General features: G+C 41.9%; 1 protein-coding gene across 5 annotated transcripts in view; it reads right to left on the bottom strand.

Moving 5' to 3' along the window:
- The window catches only part of LOC122574199 (serine/threonine-protein kinase 25), a 115,272-nt gene that overhangs the window by 3,334 nt on the left and 87,670 nt on the right, over positions 1–24,268 (bottom strand). For all 5 annotated transcript variants that reach the window (XM_043741481.1, XM_043741483.1, XM_043741482.1 and 2 more), the window contains 7 exons: positions 15,347–15,571; positions 3,310–3,475; positions 2,750–2,907; positions 1,856–2,041; positions 1,487–1,632; positions 705–987; positions 141–509 (listed from right to left, as the gene is read on the bottom strand). In XM_043741481.1, coding sequence (XP_043597416.1) covers positions 141–509; positions 705–987; positions 1,487–1,632; positions 1,856–2,041; positions 2,750–2,907; positions 3,310–3,475; positions 15,347–15,571 — 1,533 coding nt within the window. The remainder of the gene's footprint in view (positions 1–140; positions 510–704; positions 988–1,486; positions 1,633–1,855; positions 2,042–2,749; positions 2,908–3,309; positions 3,476–15,346; positions 15,572–24,268) is intronic.

Here is a 24,268-nt window from a genome sequence, read left to right as displayed (position 1 = left end):
CTTTCACAAGCGAAAAAGTAAGTAAAACTCGAGTCTGTTAAATTTAAGAGGCTACGCTTTCCTTCCACTTTTCTTTAGTTTCAACTATATCTCCAAGAACAACAGGAAACATTCGATGTTCCCTTAGAAGAAACATTTACCTCGGAAAGGAGAGGTAAAACAACACCGGAAAGAGCCGCGCTCCGCGGATGCTTCAGTTCCTGCGAGCTCCTTGGTCTCTGTTTGTCTTCACCGGGCCTATGGTCCACCATAGGTACGACAGGTACATCCGGTTTACTGTTCCTCTTCTCTTTCGCGCTGAATTCCCTTTCCCTGTCTCTGTCCCTATCCCTGTCCCTTTCTCTTTCTCGTCCTTCTCTATCACGTTCCCTATCCCTGCTGTCCCTGCTGTCACGTATCTCCTTCAATTCCCTCAACGAGGAATCCCGATTGAAGTCCCTGTAATCTCGGTCTTCTCGTTTTTCTCGCGTGTCCACGGGCGGCGGTGGCGCAGCCTCGTGCGGTCGGGACTGAAACATACGATTAAATTCCAACGATATTAAAAAACAGTCATCGATCGAGACGACTTTGCCTCGCGTCACACGACGAGATATTGCGTGTCCGCCGTCTACGAGACGCTCTTCCTCTTCGTTCTTTAACTCGTCAGACACCCTTCGCCAGGCTATCGGATTCGATTGCAGTTTTATGAAACAGAGGACACTCACCGGCGTGTGTTTCGCTTGGCCATCGCGTACAGAATCCCTCGACTCGCTTCTGTAATGATTCAACGTGGAATCTTTCGGTGGAGATCTCGAGGCACCGTTCGCGTGTGGCTTCGTTTGCTGATTGTGATTCGTGGATCTGTGATTCGGCGTGTGTGTAATGGTCAACGAGGCTGGCTGTTCATCGAGCGGTAGCATAGGCACCACGGATCCTTTCACCCCGTGAGGGCCTTTCACGGTCATTATCCATGGCTCGTCCATGTCGCTATCCTGTTTCGACTCCTCCCTGAAATCGATAAAATCGCCGTATTTCCGACTCATGTCGAAGCTTCAGAAGTTGATGGACATATGGAACGAACATACCAACTGCAGTTGTTCGTGCAAATTCAAATTTTCATGAACACAACCTAAGAAATTGGATAATCATCCTTCATCCATCAGTCAAAATAACTGGTTTCAATCGCTTCTTATAAGAATTTTCGTTTTAAATTTCATCGCGTGTTTGTCTCAACACGTTACACGCAGAAATATAATTTCGTCGGTTGAAATACAATTTCTCTCGGCCGCATATCAAACCAGTCAGTTTCATAGAATTGGTTACATCTCAGTTATTGAGTATTAAATATTACAATGAATGCTTTGATTTGTATGCGTGTGTCTGTGAATATTTTGCATATTACAATACGCGTTCTGCAGATTTTTCTGCATTTAAATTTCCAACAAACGCATGAACGTCCACGGTGTAGCCAATGAGTCATAACTGTCGGACGAAAATGGAAACTTACGAGTCCGAATTTTCGCTCTCCGTTTCGGATTCCTCGCTGCGCTGCGACTTCCACTTTTTGTATCTGTCTATGAGGTCGATCAGGTACGAGTTTTTCTTCGCCTTCCTGATGAACTGGAACTTTAGTAGTTCTTTCGCCGTTGGCCTCTGAATCGCGAGAATAGAGAGAGTAATTATACGGAACAGCGTATGACAAGAATAAGTCTGATTACTGACGGCTGAATCTACTTAGAGACATAAGCGCCAGTACGACAGTTCTAGTTCTAACGAACATTCTCTACGAAGTACGTGCTCGTACGGCGAAAATTAGTACGTGCGCGTAGCTTCTGTTGGACGAGGACATCGTCGCTGCATGTGAAAATCAACTCACGTTTTCAGGGTCCTTGTTCAGACAGGCCTCGACGAATTCCTTGAATTGCTTCGTATAATTTCCGGTTAATTGGGGCGGATTGTTCTTCGGTATGAGAAATAGGACCCTCATAGGATGCAGCTCGCTGTTTGGAGGTTCTCCTTTGGCCAATTCGATCGCGGTGATGCCCAGCGACCAAATGTCAGCCTGTGGAATAAGCGTTCTTCGTTTTACGACTCGTCAGGTGTTAATCACGCGATAATGACAACGTGACCGCTCTTTGCATCTTCCAGAAATTGTTCACGAGGACTGTCCAGGCATGGATAACGGGATTCTATGGTTTTTTTTTTTTTCAAAGGATAACATGCACTCGCGTTAATTTAATAACCGAGGAGCTTTCTGGTGGAATCTCAAGATAAAAGGAATATCGAATTAAATAAATTGTTGCGTTTTAATACCTAAATCATATTTATGTTACATTTAAATCGATAATTGTAACGATCGTGCTAATGTTTGTTCTTTGAAGTAAAGGGAAATTTTGATGTACGTTAATTTTTAATAATTTGAAACCTCTTTTAAAAAGCCCCTAATTGATTTTTTTCTCTTGTTACTATTGAAACGAATGTTATAAGAATTGCTGGGTCTTCGGTATATGGTTTTTCCTGTACACAGAGCGTGTGCGCATAGAAAGGAGGTAGATTAAAGTCTGCAAGAGAGGCTGCGAAGAGGTAAACAAGGTAACCACGTTGAACCCAGGGATGGAAAGTCAGAGGCAGGTAATAAAATTAAATCTCCTGGGATACGTGACCGGACTGTAGCCTGCGAGCAATGGCCTCGAGTAGGAGAAACAGCGAAGATGAAAAATATCCAGAATTCCCGGGAATATTATCGTTCTCCGTGGTTTTGCATGATTACCTTCGAATCGTACGAAGCCTGCTTGATGACTTCCGGTGCCATCCAGAATGGTGTTCCGACGAAAGTGTTACGTTTGCTGGTCGTATTGGTCAACTGTCCAGCCACACCAAAGTCGGCCAGCTTCACGTCGCCCATTTCGCTTAACAAAACGTTTGCAGCTGAAAGACAAACAATAATTATAGTCAGAAACAGAAATAAATATATTTTACGTTCTTCTAGGCTTTCGAAAAATCTTGAAAAATTCTTAGAAACGAGTGTCTACGATCGGTTTGAAAGATGTTTGAAAATAAATGCAACTTTGCTTCGGAGAGAGCATAGATTTAAAGACGCGTGAAAATCAAACAGAAATTCTACAAAAATTCATTGAACTCGTTGCTTTCAAGTACGTGGTTTGAAGTTACAAAATTCGATTTTTTTATTTGCAATTATCCTGCGACAATCAAAATTATTATCCTGTTGGAGTCACGAAAGATACCACTGTGCTATTTCAAGGTAAACGCTTAAACTCGTTAATTCCCTTCTTCGTCTAGTTGTTTTTTCTATTTGGTAAGTAAATGCACCTTTAATATCGCGATGAAGCTTTCGTTCGCTGTGAAGATAGTCCAGCCCTTTGAGCACTTCACGCAATATCACCGCGATATGCATTTCCTCGAAGTTACCGGCCTTCATCAAGTCCAGGGCCGAGCCGCCACCCAAGTACTCCATAATAATCCATAGTTTCGTTCCCTGCAAACAGAGAAAGATCCACTTTGTACGAAACGTCCATGGTTCTTTGTGTCTGGGAACTTTGTCAGTCAGTCTTAACCGCGACGTTGTTAGCCAATCTTTCTTCTCAATGCGCTAACGCAAGACGAGACAAATTACAAGACGATTGACTCATGAAACTATTTCAACAGCTATCGTAGGAAACTTCAATGTTCATATTCTATAAGTCACGTGAAACACTTAACATTAGCATCGCAATGAGACACGACTGTCACGATTATATCGGATTGGCAACTAAGTGATTGCGGATTTTGTCATTAAGTGGTATTGGCAAAATCCGCAATCACTTAGTTGCCAACGCAATATTTGTCAATTTGAAAGCAGAAACAGAAAATGTATAGAAAAATTACGAGACATTTATTGCAAACATATGTGTATAGTAAAAGTATCGTCGAAATTTCCCATAAATGTACGAAACTCCGTAGTCTATTAACAACTAAAATTATTCGTCCTTGGAAAACTAATCGCGTTAAGATGGCAAAAATTTAGGAGCCATGCACGCTATTTGCAAACGATGTATCATCATTAGTAACGTTAATTTTTGTTGCTGTAACGTGTCGTGTCGGTGAATACCGCGCCTTCATCGATAATTATACCCGACATCGATATCCAATCCACTGTGCTCCTAGGCTTGTGCACCGGTGTAAGGATGATTCATCGGTTATCCGATAATCGCATCTTCGTAATCGACAGATTAATCACTGGCTTGCACAAGGATGTTCAAGATTCGCGCTCTTTGGTCACCGGCTTGTGAAGGAATCATTAAGCAAGCGGTGATCGAGATACCGAGGACAGGATGATGACTCGGTTATATAGCCGTGCTCCATCATCTCCGAGCGATGGAAAAATGATAGTCAAGGTAACCACGTGGAGGAGACAAATAAACGGTTCGGTAGATTCATCGATGATGGATCAATGTAATCTTTCACAGCTGGACTGGTTAAACCCTGATATAGACTGTCGTTGAAGTATCGAGCGAAAAACCCTGTTGTTTAGCCCGAATATACTGCTAAAAGATTGCTATATCCGTGCATTAGGATACCTGGTGTAATTCGACCAGATGATTCGTCGAAACGATCCATAAATTGTGCACTTTATTTCGTAATTATCGTCGGCCAATTTTTAATTAACTAGAGTTTATTGATCGTTGGTTTCATAAAAAGCTAATAAGTATTTGCTTCTAGCCATTTCTTATAATAGTTTGCGTTATCTATATTATAAATATACTGAAAAACGTAGTATGAATATTGAAATTGATACAGGCAATCGACATAAACTGAGAAAATATTTTATGTTTATAACCCATAACCGATAATGATTTATATTACGGTATTGAAAACATAGGCTATATATATAAAATAACAAATAACACTTACGAACGAGAATATATTACAATAACATGAAAAATATTTGCAAACGGAAATTCATTACAAGCCTAGCCAAAGGAGAAGCATAGAGCTGATAAATCAACCGGTGAAAAAGAAGCGCGAAGCGCTAACGTCTCGCTACAGTACTTCTGAAGATTTCTCGATCGTGTTCTGGTCTGCGACGAGGTTGATGGCAGCCGACACTTTATGGGGTATAATTTTCACGTAGTAAGCACGGAGTGTCCAGTTCGACCAGAGGCTCTACATTCATGGGACGGGGTGAGCCCATAAAATGGCACCATTTATCATCGTCCTACGGTCAAGAGGCGCAACGCGGCCACGGTTGCGTTTATATTCTCATGTAGATCCGCGTCAACGTAGGTGGCCAAGGTTCGCGAGGGTTCGTTCAACCTGGTTTTCAACCAGGCCACATCTTCAGACGTAAAACGAGGGGTTGCTAAATCATTCCCCTATCCGGCAGACACTTCTTCCTCTCGTACGTATTCGCCTGCAGAACCGAAAAAGGGGTTGGCGTGGTAAATGCGAGGTGCGAAGGAAGCTGTTACGAAGCTTTTCATCGATTTCACTTTGCCACCCGGTTTGTGCTCTTGTTCTTTTTACGCCTAAGGATTTCGCCAGAACGTCACGCGTGCCTCCTCGTAGAGGGTTAGGAAGAAACGTTGCTTTTCAATTTCCCTTTCTCTTCTTCTTACGATTGTCTACGAGGCAGAATATGCCGCTTTCACTTCGTGTTTGCAAGTGTCATCAAGGTGGATTTAATTAAGGATCATAAAGTGGAGATTAATTACGGTCCCGATAAAAGCGTGAAGCACCGACCAGATAAAATGGCACGGTTCGAAGGAGTACTAGGTCTTCTCGTTCGAGAAAGTAGCGACGATCCGTCGGAGATTCGAATCGTATCTTCGTATCGTTCTTGTCCTTTTACGCGTGTGCGTCGCGTTAAGATTAGGAAGAAACGTTACTTTTCGATCTTCTCTTCTTTTTGTCGTATTTGTTATTCTCTACAAAGATGACGTTTTTACTTTCGCCTGGTGTTTAGCGAACGAGTCAGCAAGTTGGTTTTAATTAAGGAACGCAGAGTCGAGATTAAACACGGTCCTAATAAAAGCGTCAACTACTTTCCAAGTGAAACAGCACGGTTTTAAGGGGCACCGCGTAAGTTGGCTCGTTCGGCGAAGTTGCGATCATCCGTCAGCGTTTTCAGTTTATTTCAGACGGACTGGCAGAGGGAACGATGAAAGCTGCCACCCAATAAACCGGCAATGGGCGATTAAAACAAAATAGAACGTTAATGCTACAGTTGCCCGTGACGTTTTTCGTTGATCGTTTTCACTTGACGCGGTTATTCTCGCGATTATTTTGCCTCGTAGATAGAGATACTCGTTGAACGAGGGAAACGAAAGAAGAAGGAAACACTGCTTTTCAGTTTAATGAATGTCGCCTGGCGTTAAAAACAGCCGCGTCACGAGTGTATGTCACGTCTGGAACGCCGAGTTCAGACGCTCTCGGGAAACGCTGTTGGCGCTCGCGAGTAAAAACAAAAAAGAAAGCGTCACCTGATGAACGAACGAATTTGTCAAGTTTAATCGATCGTGATAGTCCTCTGTCGAATCTGCGCTACGATTAAAATATGTCTGTGGAAAGCCATGTTTTCAGCGGTTGGTACAGGGATTACGCATCGAAGCTTTCAACTTCCACGATGAATATCTTCGTTTTGATCAGACTGGGTTGTCGAAAAATTATTAAATAAATATATATATATAGATAATAAATTAAATAAAGTATCGTTGGAAGTTGAAAGTTACTTTCCTACTTCAAATCTACGCTGCAAGTATCTTACAATTTCCGACGTGCGGTGACGAGGAATTAACGCGAACGCGTTACGAGTCAACTGGTATGCAAATTCTTGTCGCGAGAGAACGATCGGACTGCTTTTGAATCGTGTAGAGCAGGCACGCTCAAACAGCAGCTGTCGGAGGGTGTACAAGCTGAAACAGACGCAACAAAAAGCAAATATTGCGCGATTTCCAGTCTGTCGCATCGGTGAATGGGAAGTACGAGTGAGAGCAGCCCGCTTGCAAAAGCGGAGTGTCGCTATGAAGAAGCAAAAGAACACCGGACGAACGTGTGATTAATGGCCGATTTTGCTTCTCTCTATCGCGCGTGTCCTTTTGTTCCTGCGTTTTACAAAAAGGGCAGGCGTGCCGGTGGCAGTGATGAACGATGCGACGGGATTAATCTTCGCGTGCACGATATTCGAGACCAATGTGCTTTCCTTCATTGGCTTATTTCGCTGGTCCCACCGGACGATATAAATAATCGCCGATACTCCAGATGGTCTTTGAATTTTTCCACGCACTTTTTCACATATCCGCGAAAACGTTTCTTTCCTTTGCGCCTTCCACGGTTGAAGTAAATTATCAGGTGGCAATATCGTAAATAGATTGAACGTTTATGTAAATTTATATTTTTATGTACATAGTCGGTCAGTCAGAGTAGTGGGATCTATGCAGAGATTTCTTTTAATCGTTAATTATGAAAACAACGTACAATTAAAATAACATTATATAACGCTGACGATCTGTGACACTTTTTTTAAACAAAAATTCAAAGGCAAGCTTATTATGCAACCTAGTATTAGCGTAATTTTCGCAAATCACAAGTTACATGCCACTGACGCTGATTAATTCTCTTGCGTAACAGTGACAAGTTTGACAATGAGACGAGCAAATTTCCACAATTTAATTTCCACACGTATAAGCCATCCGATCGTGCTATTCCATGTAAAACAGTAAATCGTCTGTGTCGCTCTCTTCATTCATTTACATTTTCCATGAAGCAAGGTCTTCATTTCTTACGATGTTAATTGCTCTGTTCCTCTTCTGTACATATTCCTGTCATTTTTCTTTCTGGCCTTGAGCTATTTTTTTTACTCCTCCTTTGACGTTCTTGCGCTGGTATCATCACTGGAATTCCTTTTTTTTTGTGGTATTCTCGCGTTATATTTTACCAGAGGACTCCTTTCCCTCTTGCAAAATTGGATCTATATTGTTCCTCCAAAAATCTCCATGGTAGCAAGATTGGTCTCTGAACGTGGAAATTTCTCAAAGCCAGAATTTCATCACGGTGGAATTCTAGGAAAATGCTGTTGAATAAAAGTTGCTGCGTGACATTTCTTATCACTGACCTGGAAGAATATTGCTCGCGGAAGCAATTGGGGCTGACAGGACACTCGCAAAAATATCGCTTAATCGTAAATGGTGTCGCTGCGTGATGCTGCAACGTAGAGTGATTCGCCATGGAATTAGTTTCATGTAGAAAAGTTTCATTTCTTTTTAACCGCTACGTTATATCGTAAATAACAAACTGTTCCTTAGCTGTCCTCGTATCTCTTACTTTTACTAGCAAACAGAACGATACTAAGAGTCTTCCTGATGGTTGTAAAATTCTGACACCATTTGGGTGCTCCTGATTCGATGACCACAAGTTATCGTACAGAATCTTGCTATATTCTGAAAACCAACGTGGCAAAGTACAATGTACAATTTTTGCATAAGAAGTACAGGTAGAGGAGCGGAAGAAGAAAAGAGAAAACTAACTACGATCTCGATAACGATCGATAACAGCTGGCACTCGACCGAGAGTGAAAACGAACAATTTCAATGGACCGAACAGCGGACAATTAGCGATAATTGCTACGAAAATAGGGGTTGGGGCGGGCGTGAGCCATAGCTAAATAGAAATTCGTGGTTGTTTAAAGTAGGCGCGGCGATGCTTGGCTTATTTTTGGATCGTCGTCAAATCAGGCAAATCGGAGCCATTAGAAAATTGGTCGACTAATAATAGAGGTTTGGTTGCGAGGAACAGCAGCGTGTTACATAAAGTCATCTGCCTCAATGCGAGCAAGCCTTTTTCCGGGACTCCACTCTCGTCCATAATTGAGTTTCTCAGAAGTCAAATTGATCAACACCGTGTTTCGAAGTAATAAGTAGGCATACACCGAGTATCGTCTGTGGTATCGTATTTAAAACATATCATGTGCTTGAGATGGTTATTTATGTCGCTAATTTTCTTTCTAGATACATGTTTACATAACTCGTAACTCCTGTACGTATTACTACGCTGGTTTCGAGTTTGATTGTAATAGTTGTGCCTCGTTGCAGTTCTAATGAAATTTCAAAGTGTTTTATGGAAACGTAAATATGAAGATTATAGCGTTCGATGATACGTGCGTAGACGTGCTACAGTGAGCGTGTATTTAATTAATTAAATCGGTTAAATACGTTTCTGACGTATATAGCAAATCCCACTTTTAAAAGGAAGCAACTGACCGTTATCCTTATCGATTATCCGCTTAACCCACATACGCCATCCTCTGCATAAAATTCTGCTTAAAACGGAAAACGGAGCGAGGAGGACAGAAGCGAAACGATACTTTTCTTGAACGGGCGTAAGAACGAGACGATCGATAATTAAAAAAAAAAAAAAAAAAAAAAAGAAAAACGCAAGGACGGGTCGTAATTTGGTTGAAAGGCCGGCAATTTACCGTTCGAGGCTGAACGGCCGCGTAATAAGCGTCCAATTAGATTTATTCATTCATAAAATCTGAGATGCTCGTCGCAGTCTGAGCCTAGCGTAAGTACGCGCCACGGAGAATCGGCTTTTGTTCGAGAAACAATGAACCGAGCATAATGGAGAAGAAAGGCGCCAGCGGGGAATGCAGCAGCAGGATCCTCGACGCCTGGATGCTGTCTCGATGTACGAATCGCGTGAACTTGCCGCAGCATTCCCTTCCAGTCGATTACAAGACACAGAAAAATGAATTTCCCGACTAGGGGAGCAATGAATTATTTTCCAAGGAAAGACAGAGAATTGTAGTAGAGAAGAGGGGAAACCCAGGCTACAGCAGTACGAAGCGGGAACAATTAAATCGAATAACCGAGGGTAGGAGAACTCGAAAAATCCTTGATTGTTAATCCACGCCGTTTTGCAATTGCTCGCGGGGAAGGAACGCGAGAACGCATTAAATAACGACTCCCCGAAAAGACGAGAATAATGCTGAACAGCATTCACAGACCGAACCAACACACAGCCGCTGGAGGACAATAATAATCCGACGAGGCAGAAAGAGAGAGAAATGAGGAGAGAAGCGATGGAAAAAGAGGCAAGGAAGAAAATCACGACGAGACGCCCCTCATCAACCTCGATGCATCCGGATTGAGAAACGTTAAAGGAGTGTCGCCGAAGTATGATGACTGTTATTGCTCGCCTCGACCTGCCTATAGCGTCGAAATATGTCTGTGGAGCGTTTTTTCTCACGAGCCTGTGGAAAATGCTGCATCCCAAGTCTTTCTCTCTTTCTCTCTCTCTCTTTCTGTCTGTCTCTCGCTCTCTCTCCCAGTCTCGTTTGCGATTTCGAAACCAGACGGAACGCGTCACGGCTCGGCAACGAGAAAAACTCACGGCTACGCCCGTAAACTGGGGAAAAATACTGCCTTTCATTTACCTGCTGCCTTTCTTCACCTCGCCCACACGGCTACCTGAATTAACCCTTAGTCCATTAGACTGATGGAGATGGTTGAAATCGATATTGGCGAGGTGGTCTTCGAGAGAAAAATCTGGATGAAAAATGTATCCAACTGGAGAAAGCAAGAAAAGAGAAGCAGATTTGTAGGATGACAACTGCCGTTTATCAGTTTGATCGACGCGTAAAACGTGTAAAACGTACGAGCTACTAACTCGTGTATGATGTGCAGTTCTTTAGTTTTCCAGGCTGTGAATATAATTCGCGAGGTACACGGTTATCAACGATACGCAGATGTTTGTGAAAATCCATGTTTTTTATGAACAGAATAAAATCTGAATGAAAATAATTTTCGTCCTCCAAGTACTACGATTATTTGGATTTTACTTAGGCCAAATATATATAATTTACATCCTGTACATTTTTAATTTTCCGAGAATGTATAAATATACCTGGTCCACTTATTATCGTTTGATATAAACAGCTAAATAATTCCATCTGTATACGAGTGCCCGTAAAACATTCTGCAGGAAAGTAATTTTAAAGATTACGAGATGATCTTAAGTTTTAATTGAATTACGTAGCGCGTCTTGCCCACGGTCGGTACGAAATAAATATCGCATGAATGAGTTACTAACAGCCTCTAAACCGAGCAAGATCGAGTAATGGAGAAAAGAGATCCAAAGAGGTACAGACACATCCGTTATACGATAACATCAGACTCGTACATTCCTGTTCATAAATATTACGACACCTGCTGGATTCATACGAAACACGACAATTAACCGGTATTACGAAGGAAATGATTAATCGACGAGAATGTTGTACTCATACAAGCGAGCGATATAATAAAGGTAAAAATTTGTTGAAATTATTAGAAACAATAACACCAACGTGGTAAACTATAGTATCTGATACGTAATAGTTCCCACAATTTTCTAATTTAAATCGTAGTTAGTAAAATTCTAGGATTAATTAGGTCGGTCCAATCTTTTTAATCATATGCATAAAAATATAAATTTGCATAAACACCCGTTTACTTGTAATCGTCGCGGCGAGCTACGTGAGCAGCTCTAGATTTTCTGTTTTAAAATCTACCACAGGAAAATATACACGTTAGCCGACGTTAAATAACTAGAAACATAATCAATATAAGACAATCTTTTTTGAATTCTGCATCAAGATTATCGCATACTTAACATCATCGTATAAACGTGAAATATGATGCGATGGAAATGCGTCATCAGCGAGAGAAATAAGATTTCATAAGCGTGTTAATACTTATACTATGATACTATAATACTATATACTATAAAAACGGTGATGTACATGTCCACGTAGGCGCCACGCATACTTGCTTCTTTGGCCAACAATTATAGCGAATGTGTCATCAATTCTCTATATACGCTTAACGGATTGAAAGGGTGGAAAGAAGAAGAAGAAGAAGAGGAAGAAAAAAGGAAGGTAGAAGATAAGAAAAACTTGGAAAGGGAGCATCTTTTGGTGCGAACGAGCGAAAGTGGGGGACAGTGGAAAATGAAATCTCGTAGGCGAGCGTGAAGAAATCTGCGGAAGAGGCCGATGCTTTTGTTCGAGCTCTCGCATCTCTTTCCGTGGCATCGATGGAGAATAGGTATCGAGAATGAGATTGCGGAGGATGGAGGATCCTTTTGTGCGCGCGGCTGTGATTAATGGCGGCACAATAGCCGCGTGCCGTGGAATATAATCGTACGCGACACACGGAACGAGGATCGGTTTAACGCCGTTATTACCGCGACACGCTGAGCAATTCAAAAAAAAAAGAGAGGAAGAGAGAGAGAGAGAGAGAGAGAAAAGAAAGGTAAAAAGGAGAAAGATCGATATTATCAAAGACATACCTAGCGTCTGACGTAACGCCGTAATCTTTCCCTGATACTCGACAATCCTACGGGATCCTCCGTCTAACGCGTCTTATTTCGCTCGGCGATTGGCAAACTGTAAAATGGCAGATTCGCTCCGGGAAAGAGAGATTGGTCGCTGGCTTCGATTATTATAGGATTAGAAATGGAAATTCCTATCTGCAATCTGCACGAATGGCGAGAAAATCCTTTCTTTACATAATACGTTTTTAAAGGGGATACAGCTTTGCGAGGTGAAGAATTGATTCGTTTTACCAATTTATTTAAATGTTTATAGGGGGAATATAGCGTAGGAATATAGAATAAAGCGTAGATTTCGCGAAAGCTTCGTTAGAAACTTTTTATCAGCACCGTTGGTACGGTAACTGTGTCAATTTCCAATAATTTTGGTTACTTAATTTGCCGCTCATATTCACTCGCATATAACTTCGCCAATTTGTTTTAGATAACATATCATGCGTGTATGCTCTTTGTGATAAAAGAAGATTAATAAAATCAGTTCATCGGATAACGTCTACAAGATAAATTTCTAAAAGAACTGCATTCATTCGTGTGCTTAAAGCTATCGTAACTATGCATATCCCCTTTTAACTGTATTATAATGCACTTACACGTCTGTGACATATATGGACGTAGATTATCTTTAATCTAGGCCAGCAGTTCTTAACCTATGGTCCGCGGAATCATATAAAGTTCTCATACATGCAAGTTACTATTTTATTATTCGAATAAAAATGTTCAATATGTATATATTCGTTTCATCTATCTATTTATATTCATACATGTATTTACATTTATTTCATTTATTTCCTTCTTTCCAACAAGATCGTCAATAAGCGGTGGATGTGTGCTTCAATTAAACACATTTGGCACATTGCCGATTTAAATTTTGAGTCAAGCCTCGGGGGACCGCGACAACAAAATATCGTTTAAACGAGATCCGTAGCAAACAAAATGTTAAGAACCGCCGGTCCAGACGATCATTTTATTCACTGATTTTCGCATAAGCTACGATATTTCACGTTAAAATATACAAATTTGCTGACGTTTGCTTTCTATCATACGAGAATTTAATCACGTTGATTAATAGGCCAAGGAAAGTTCTACGTATTAAGAGCCTAATCTCTTAATTTCAAGCATCGACCCTCGATGATACGCGTAATTCAGATGCATTAGAATGACGTAAGAACGATCAAGATCGCGGCTCTTGACGACAATGAAGAGCGAACCAAGACAATCATTATTCAGCATTCTAGAGACGAAACGGGAACGTTAATTGCAAGACAACGGTAGAAACAAGTTTACAAGTCGATTTCCCACTGGAAGATCGGGAAACGAGGAAGCAGATTAGAGGGAGGGGTGGGGTCCTGTTCGTTTCCGGGTTCGAGGAGCGGAAAATTAAGATGATTACCTATGAAATGAAGCGATGTCCGATATTAAGCTCTTGGAGGGAAGGAACTTTCCTTAATGACCGCGCAAAACGGTCATTAGCAATCGTTAATTACCCATCCGATTGTCCGCAGTTCGGTAGAAATATGCCCACGGTAACGAGATAAGATCTTCGAACGAACAGCGCTTAGACTGCAGATATCGACTCTTGCTACGTCCGACAGTTTCAGGAAATTAAATTCTTTTTCCTTTTTCAGTCGCGAAATTAATTTTGTTATTTTACATCATCCGTTCGAAGAAATTCCACGTGCAACTCCACGAATAACTGCTTCGTCATGTAATACTATTCCTTTGATATAATTGCAACGTTAAAGTTGAAAAATAAATTAATATCCATCCAATATAAATCCAAGAACATAAAAACAATTCTCATGCTTTATTCTGAAACTTCCGTCTTCTCCAAGTAACATGATGCCCCTTTTATTGCTCAGGAAGTCATAAACTGACGAAAGTTATTCAACCATTTCTATACGCGTGTACGTAGATTTTTATTTATCGACGAAACTTAATGGACCGTGAAATCTTGCGTTTCGTAAAATTCTCGACACGCAGATCGCGACACGGTGGTATTAAGTTCGCTGCGCTTATTGCATCGACCAATAAACGGTACTATGTGTAGAGTTCATACGGCGATGAAACGTGCGCAGGTTCCCTGTCTAATTTGCATTTCGTCGTTCGCGTAAAAATTCACGGAAGTTGAATTTCCATCTGTCTCGAGATATTTTTATATCCGGAATTTTGTCGGGAAAAATCGTTGAACTGGATTTAAGGTACAAATAAAGGGACACGGTGTAACGTTAGAACCGTGTCACTGGATGCAATTTTATTCCGCGATGCTTTCGACCGAGCACGGTGGAGCAGTCGCAGGAAGCGGAAGCGTCTATGCGACACTGTCCAGCCGGAAGCGATGGTTAACCGACCGTCAAGCCCTTGCCATTCTTCGCGTATGAAAAATGATGGGGGGCGTTGTTGGTCGAGTGTCCGTAATAGCGTAACCCACGAAAAAGGGGTTCTTTCTCGTTACACCTTCGAAAATATTGTGAAAATTCATCGAATCGGAACGGTGGCAGAAAGGCGTGGCTCGTGGTGGATTTTTCGTCCATGGTAACCCGCAATTCACCGGTTACAAGCTCTTTTTACGTTCGACACACACGTGAACCTGATCACGGTAATTTGTTCTCCGGTGCACACGCATCAACAAACTCCGATTAACCAAAGTACCTATGTAAAACAGCTCTGCCTCGCGTTCTCTTTCCCTTCTTTTTTTTTTTTTTCAATCACGAGACACGTGTGTCGAATCGCTATACGTTTCTCCATGCGGAAATAAAAATTTGTAATGATACGTTACAGTTAATATCGTCGATTTGCTCCAAGAATGATACTCATTTGTTCGAGCTAGTTAGTTGGAAAAATTGTCAATTATTGATTTGGAGGTGAATTATTTTCTAGGTCTGTCGAGTCGTAAGTAGCTAATGAAACGATATCATTTAATACGGGAAGACAATTCACGAAACTTCATTAGAAACGAATGTTCCATTGAGAATTCGAAGGGATTAAAAGACGAGGAGCTTACCTTGAGATAGGACCCGTAATACTTGGTGACGTATGGACTGTCACACTGTGACAGCACCATGATCTCCTGCTGTATATCTTCGATCTCATCCTCTGCCTCTTCGAGATCGATGATCTTAATGGCAACAACCTGCTGGGTCCTATTGTCGATGCCTTTGAACACCTCACCGAAACTACCCTTCCCAATTCGTTCTTGTTTCGTGAATATCAGCTCGGGGTCCACCTTCTGCAACAGAAATAACATTGTCTCGCTTAATTGAAGAATTCGTTAGAACGAAGGATTGAACAAAGTTTACCAGGGCACGGCTTTTTACCAAATTTCGCGGAGGATCGGGACACCGTAATAGTGAAAGTTTTAACAGACTTTACGGAGGTCTGGCTTTGCGATTGCGGTACTTTTAGCAAATTTCGCAACGACTTGCAATCGCTAATACTTCGCGTTTTGGCAAACTCCTCGAAATTCCGGGACGATACGGCGGTGAAAGTTTTAACGAATTAAAAGAAATCGGCCAGCGCGCCGCGATATTCGCTGGCGAAGTAACGTTACTTTGATTCGAGCTTACGCCTTTGGAAATCATACAAGCGAAATATGATAAGTTTATTTCTTACGACTTTGAGATTTCCATGTTACTTGGCGAATGAACGGGAATGTTTTAATAAATTTGGAATAAAGATTTGAATTTTGTGTATCTTACATCCTTACGGAAGCGAATAGTGCAATTTCGAAACGCTTCGCACCTCGAGGGAATTCTTTTGATCATCGTAGAGACGAAATTAAACCTCCGACATGATTCTCTGATTGGCCTTCAACTTCGTCGATAGAATCTTGACAGTTGAATCTCGTTACAACGAATAATATATTCGTAGAAGGTTTCTACGAGCGTCGAAATACTCTCGCGAGCTACAGTGGTCGAATAGCCTAGCCTTGTACTCATCATTCGTGTCATAACTACGTAATTAGAAAATTATGCAGTGCACTAAAAGTCGCGAAGAACCGAGCTACTCATATGCAAATTTACGACGTAACGATCTTTACACCACACTGCATTATAGTATTAAAAAAACGACAGAACGCGAATACTTTAGAGGAAGTCGCCTATAAAATTCTTCACATTGTTGCACGTTACGAGGTGTTAAAATTCTACGACATAGGAGATGTCGTGTCGTCTGGGGATAAAATTACGTCGAACGTCGTTCCCTCGAGGATTAAAGATTCACAGAGAAGATCCACGTGTGACTTTCTTCAACCATACGTCCTTCGATTGCTAAAGAATGCGGTTACGTGTCGGTGAGAAATGCAGTTCTCCTTGGCTCCTTTCTAACTGATGACACGCGATGTCACAGTAGATAGCAGAGAAATGTGTATACCACATATCGATTGACTAAATACATAATCCGTTGATTCGATTTGACGCCACGTAATCTTCTATAGATATCCTGGCCGCTGAATTAGTATCAAATACGATCTTACTTTCTGCTATTCGACAGCGTATCGCGAGCATGACAATCGATGAGCCATCCTTTCGATCTATGTGAAATGAATCATTCGTAGGTTTTTCTCTATTACGAAACTGGTATCGCTATTGAATATCATTGTGTTTGAAATGAGTGCGCGTACGACAGAAATCGAAGTATCTTTATAGAAGTATCTTTATATTACCAGCGATAGTAATATGGCTAATAATAAGGGCAAAATATACGAGTAGAACGAGCCAGAGTAACTTTTATTCTCTCGGGTGCTTATCGAGTACCTAGGTACTCAACGGGTCGGCTAGTAACAGTGATAGCAGCAGTAGTAGTAGTAGTAGTAGTATTAGAGTGATTCACGATATTACGAAGAAACCTTGACACCTTGATGATCGATGTGATTTTTTTATAATACACCTACCGTATCATAGCTTACTTTTTATCATGTTATGTTACTCTTAATATATATCCAGTTATTTTTTTCTTCTCCCGAATATTTTCATAGTAATCAACATACTCAACGGTTCGGCTAGTAACACACACAAACTCAAGGATTACAGAATGATTCACGATATCGTGAAGAAAGAGTGGTCGGTGTTATTTTTCTGTCAATAAATCTAGCACTTTACGGGAAGAACGCTTGGCAGGCAAAATAATTAACGAGCATCATAATATCACGAAGAAACGTTGACACGATGATCGATGTGATTTTTCTATAATATATCTGTCGTTTCGCGGATTACCATTTTACGTGTTACGTTATTTGACACATCCGGATATTTCTTTATTCTGCCGGATACTTTCAGAGTAATCAGATACTCAACGAATCTGCTAGTAACAGCACAAACTTCAAAGATATATCGGACGATTCAGGATGAATCGTGTGGTTTTTCTGCCAATAATCCTATCGTTTCAACGGGAGAACCGTTCGTAGACAAAATAATTAACGAGCATCGCGATATCGGAAGAAAGTTACGGGTCGTTGGACGAGAAGGAGAACGTTAAAAGCGCGGGAATAAAATCGATATTACGTAAATTCATCGAGGCGTTGAAACGTTCTCGAACGCTGGGCGATTGCGGCCGTGTACGAGAAAATTTGCAAAGCAGATTTTCTGCATTTTACCATGGGCGTCTGTCGCGGCTTTTCCTCCCTCGACGTCCACCCCGTACGTCCCTTTCTATCTTCAATCTGGCCTCTCCGACGCGAGCTTTTTATCTACGTGACTTTCCACGCGCGCGCCTTGCAAACACACCGCGGCGTGAGCGGATTCTGAAAAGGGGTAGAAAAATAGAGGAGCGCGTGCGTCTGTTTATCGCCGCTTTCATCTCGCGGCACGACGAAATTCTTCTCGTTCTATGGCTTTGAAAATAATCTACGCGTAACCATCTCTCGTCGTATATTAATTTCGGCACACGCCGCGGATTCCGCGCCGCAGGACGCTATCGTAAGAGAGCTTTCCGAGGCTCGCTGATCCGACGTTTTTACTTAACGTCCTTCCTGGTGCGCCCTATCTCGCGACTTGCTTTTCCAATCACGTTCCCCGCGAACGAACGTCTCGCAACAAAATCAATTGCATCGAAAACAGGGACGAAAGTAGGAAGAGGAACTTCCTGGCGAACTTCGTAAGAAAAAGGAAGAACAAATAGGCTAGAAACGAGGATGGTGGAGGAGGAAGGCGAGGCTTGGAGAAAAAAAAAAGAGGAAGGGAACAAATCATTCCGACAAAGTTCGAGCGGCCTCGATTTCTTGCCCTCTTTTACCCGGGGTAAACCACTGTCGTTACGGCGATTAGAGCCGGCTGCTACTCGTGTTTCCCGGTGCCAAGAGGAAAGATGAAAAACAGCGGAGTACAGGGGAGAAGGAAAGAAAATCGCGTGCAGGTCGGTACCACGGGCGACAAAAGAGCCAGGAACATGAACGACAAAAAGAGGAAGAGCGAAAGAGAGGGAGAAGCTGCGCTTGTTCGTGTGACGTAGCTATGCAATGGAGTCGAGAGGCAGGCGGTCACATCTTAGCCCCTTTTCCCGCCTGCTTGCCGAGCGTACTGCATGAAACTTACGACACAAATTATAATTAGCGAGTGTCAGCGGTACGGAGAGCCGGCACGTAGGTGGTTAAAGTACCGACAAGGGAAGCTGAAGAGCACCATCGTGCGCCAGGGAGAACTCTACCGTACCGGCTCTTCTTGGTTTTCTCGGGATCCTAGCTCGATGGCGTCGCCTGATAACCGTATAATTAAAGGATAGACGGAGAACCGAGTTCTACCCGAGATTAGCTTACCAGAAGGATTCTGCTTGTTTTTAATTCAAAAACAGAGGGAAAAGTGACGAGTACGATACTCTTATTTTTTCTGATTTTGATGTTGCAGCGTGTTTAAAGGGGTGTTTAAAGGGTTTGATATAATACAGAGGGGAGGAAAGAGGAATAATTTATTCAGCCCCTGTATTCTTCTTTTTCGATGCGAATATCTTTCCAGAGAAGTTCAAAAGTGAATTTAATAAAAAGGTGATCGACAAATTATCGGACTTAAAACTTGTCCTCGTCCGAAAGACAAAACCTGTTACCTGTCGTGCTTTCCCCACAGAATGTCCAAATAACCAGCATGAAAATAAATTCTACGATTTGTCGAATCAATTCCTTTTACTTTTGCCTATTATATCTTTAAAACGCGGATGCGTTATCAGAATCTCGATTTGCGAATAGGCGCGTGGAACAAGAGCGATTGTCCGAAGGCACGAGAAAGAATATTAAAGTTAATTTGCATTAGCTCTGGAAAATGAATTCTGCCGTTCAAAATATCGTGTAATAGTTCATTCGTTGATAGTTTTAGTGATAAAAATATTGAATTGATGAATGATCGTTAAATCATGTATACATAATAATATACTAAATATCGTATCGTTGTGAGTTCAAAGAAATTGTAAGGAAATTAATCTACGCTACAAATAGCCGAATCTTGCGAACGAGACGCGTCACAGACGGTAAATTATAGCGGCGCGTGGTCAGACAATTAGCGAGAAGTTGGCACGCGGACGTTGACGTCCGTTGTACCTAAGTTGGAACTGATTCTGTGTTACGCTCTGGTCTCCGTGAGACTAACCGGAATTCTGATGGGCAAGTTACCCGCCCCGAAACAGAATTATCCGGCAACCTCGTGTTAAAAGGTTCGTGTGTTACGCTTCGCATCGTTGCCAGCCCAGTTATGCTTGCTCGATGTTATATAATTGACAGAGCGATACCGCCGTCCAGCAATCAATGTTTCCAAAGCGCTCATTGTATAAAATCGCTACCATGTACGGTGACCTACAATGCTTCGACTAACAGTTTGTCTTCTGTACGAAGTCGATGATGGAATTAAAATTAGACTGTATACTGCCGACGACCACGGTTTTTCAGGTATACTGATTATCAGATATTTCTGACAGTCGTATTCCCAAAAATAAATAAAAAAAATAAAAAGAGAAGGATAGGAAGAATATTCATCCGACAAAATGAAGCTATCGTACGAAATGCACGAACGATAGTCTGGACGTGGTTGGTTTATACACGCAAAATGTTTCATTAAGAAACTTTCTTACACCAGTGAACAGTATCGTAGTATTTAGGTCAAGTAAGAATCTAGAAGAGTTTGGTCGACACTACTTTATACACACAGAATATTCTACTAAAAAATGTATTTATAAAAGCGAGAAATTTAGCAGTATTTAGGTTAAATAAGATAACGAAGTCAATTAAGGAGAACAGAGCTACGAATAGTAAGATGACACGTGGCTCGATTGGTGTCGCGTCGACGTCGGGTCTGAAAGCTAAATCGAGTCAAAACAAGCACATCTATCCTCGAATTTGTTCATCGGAGCGTGCCAACTTCCTTACGCTACTCAACATTTTCGCAACATTACGTGTCTATTTCAGTAACGCGGATTTATCATTCTTGTCGACTCGTGGCTTCCACGGAATTTGTCTTTAAGAAGGCGAAACCGTCTTTTTTCTTTTGTTTCAGCATCAAGTTGTATATTTCCGGAAGAGCGGAAATTCAGAATTACCCGATACCGGTTGTCCCTCACTCGACTAACACACCAGTAACTGGTCGAAATTAATTCTCAAGCTGCGACAAGATGATAGCGAAGCAAGCGATGGCAACGTGCTAACGCTGTGTATTTGGGCCCGACACAAGCGTTCTAGGGTCAATCAGCAGAGTCAACATCGGCAATAATAGAACGAGCAAACAAAATCTGGCGCCGCGGGATTACAGTGTGTAACCAGATCTCAGATACGGAAGAAACGAATGGAGTTCGAACTGAAAGTCGGCGTTTTATCGAGCTCACGAAATTGAAGTATTCGTACACTTTTATAGATATATTACGTCGTTATTTGGCACTAATAGCGGTACAATTTAAAAAGAGTAAATATCCGAGAAGAGGATTTAAGAAATTTACATTTTAGAATTAAATATCCCGTTCTACGACAAAATAAAAATAGAGAACGCAGACGATGTAACCCTTGTATTCGATAAAAACAAATTTCAAATTTTGTAAGTTATGCCACTATCGAATTTAAACAACGACGCACGCTATACGAAGCATTGTGATATCTTGTTAACATAGAAATTACAATATATTCGTTGTAAGCATACACATCGTACAGATCATCGAAATATCGAAACAGTCAATAATTCGTGACACAAATAAGACATTTAGTTCTTCTCCTGATTCTTACGTTGAACACCACTCTACATATTTATACTGTGTACTAATTTATCGACTAGTATCCTGTAGCTTCCTTATATATTTTCTGGTTGGTTTCAAATATCGTCGATATAATTACGATAGTCGTGTCTCGTTAACAAAGTTCCAAATTATTTCGCATAACACGTACGATACAAATATCAAAGGCTTCTATGACGAGTATTGAGATACTGTCGCATACCTTTTCTTCCGACGTACATTGGAGATCTCACGAATGTCACAGTGGTTTTGCTTGTACTAAAAACGTATGGAACGTAGCAAACGTGATCAATTTTCGATAGTTAGTAGTCGACGAACGACATTATCGTGCAAGTATCGGGCGAATAGAATGAAATTCGTAGCCTGTAATTTCGCAGCGAAAGTCATGAAAAACACTCGACGTTACGTTCGGTGGTGTTTTCGCAAAGTGTTACGCGATCATCGACCCGTGAAACAAGACGTAATAATATAGTCCAGTTGGATGGAAACGGAGGGACCAGCGACCTTTAACTTAGCGAGGAGAAAGTAACGGCCCCAGGAGATCGGTTCCGTACCTATCCCGACATCGGTGTAGCGCGCCACGTGACACAAGACGTATTTTTAATCGCGTCCTTGTTCCAGCTTCGTCGATCGATTTCTTTTTCTCCCTTTTGATTCATTAAAGTATCGGGAAAACCTGGTCAGATCTTTTCCAGCGCTGTAAATAGACGCGTTCTTGGAAGCTACGATCGAATTGGAATACAGGAGAAGCCTGTTTGTATCGCGATGAGAAAGAATTCGCGTTAATTCCACGAAGCATCAGGCAGAAGTGGACCAGCATGATCTTCTAACGGGGTCGTTAGATAATTGTACAAGATTCTGTGACGTTGGCGCGCCGTTACAACGGCATTTCCATAAAAATTCAATTTACGATCGTGAGGAATGGTCGGCGCCGGCGCGGAAAACACCGTGGACGAGCCTTCGCTCGGTGAACTTCAACGTTCGAAAGTAGTTCAACGAGCGCGCGTTAGCGCCATGTGTCGTTCGACCTGGTTTGTTGCGAGAGTAATTTATCGCGCGAGAGGCAGCTGAAATTAAAGCTTAAACGGCACTTCAGGGCCCGACCAAGTGATTCCGAGCGTGGCTGTGGAACGCGCGCGAGCCGGCCCGTCTCGTCTCGAGCCGGCTTCTTCACACGCTGAAACGAATCGCGTGCGCTTCGTCCGCTGTGAAATAAACGAAAATCGCCAGGAAAACGTGGCTTTAGCCGCGGTGTGTTTGCCTAAGGAGATAAACCCTGGCTTCTCGCTCTACTAACGGGATCAAAACGCGCATTAAAAGGCGTAACGTTGCTACACGTTTCTAATTCTACGGGAAAGGACGTTTCTCGTTCGACGCGCTATCCGCCTTGGTTAATATGCTTCAATATCGAAATCTAGTGTATTTTTTCTTTATTTTAACGGAGCAGAAAGCTGAACGCGTCCTGCAAAGAGCAGTACGAAATTGAAGTTTCCCAATAGTTTGTGGTCGCAGTTCACTTCAACCGAAAAGCGGTCGGGACAAATAAGTAAAACTGTTTGCAAGTTTTTATAAAACGCGCTTTCTAACTTCGTTCGAACGATAAGAAAGATACGAGAAATTTCAAATATTCAAATACATAGCACGATGCTGCACGGGGCATTCAAATTTAGGAAGACAGCATTTTTTCCAGGTAAATTCGCTTGAATTCGTAGGAATGGCGTGCCGCCCGTGATACAACCCTTAGATTTCGTGTTCTCCTAAACGAGTTGCCTCCACGATTATTACGTTATCCCCTAATTATCTTGAAAGGTGCGTCAGTCGCTCGTAATTCGATTTCTAACTTTATCAGTCTGGCATCAAGACTCTCGAAGCCTGGATTCTTTCTCCAAAGAGAACAGGCCGCGTTTCCAGATCCGTGTTTTAAACTCGCGCTTGGAAGAAGCGACACGCTGGAATATTACGTAACGGATAACTGTTTCTATGGCTACGCGGTTAACGCATAAATATGAAGAAACAATAAAACGTCGGGATATTAATACCCGAAGAAGGAGCCAGCACGCGCTATGAACAGCTCCAGACGAATATTTGCCCCGTGGACGTGTTTAAATACAAACCTCGGGAATCTAACGGAATACAAGTTCAGCGTGTTTTCCAATGCAGCGCACGCGCCTCGGTTAGCTTAGAACGATACTACTCGCAACAAACTTACGTACGATACACACCCGTGGCTGTTTATTTATGTATGCCGGCGTACGAACGTCGATACGATATGGACAATGAGGCGCACAATGCAACAATCACACGCAGCAGATTGAAACTGAAGAAATATCTCGAAGGAACATCCGCACGTATATAAATGGAACAAATCGAGGTTTTATGTTGCGCGTGAATCGATATGTATAACGTTAATGGTTCTGAATGTTAAAACGAACGTTTCCTTTTAATGGATGGTCGGGTGTACTTCCTTTTAACGGATGGATCGAGGAAATTAAAAATTGGCAAATTCGAAAGTGAAGCTGCGCCAGCTTGTTTTTTAAACAGGCGAAAAACATCCGTGGAATTCGGATGACGCAGAGTTTACATGGTTCACGGTCCATCGTCGTCCGAAATAAACTTTTTGGAGACACATAAACGAAGGAAAAGAGTAGAGAGTCGACCTTGTACTGGCCTCGGCTGATCTCGTACGAAAGGGGGAAGAAAAAAGGAGCACACAGCCTCCAAGATATCTTAC

The sequence above is a fragment of the Bombus pyrosoma genome, linkage group LG13, assembly GCF_014825855.1.
Source record: "Bombus pyrosoma isolate SC7728 linkage group LG13, ASM1482585v1, whole genome shotgun sequence".
Classification (NCBI taxonomy): domain Eukaryota; kingdom Metazoa; phylum Arthropoda; class Insecta; order Hymenoptera; family Apidae; genus Bombus; species Bombus pyrosoma.
Note: the sequence above shows the minus strand (reverse complement) of the source record. Positions and strands in the feature narration are given on the sequence as shown.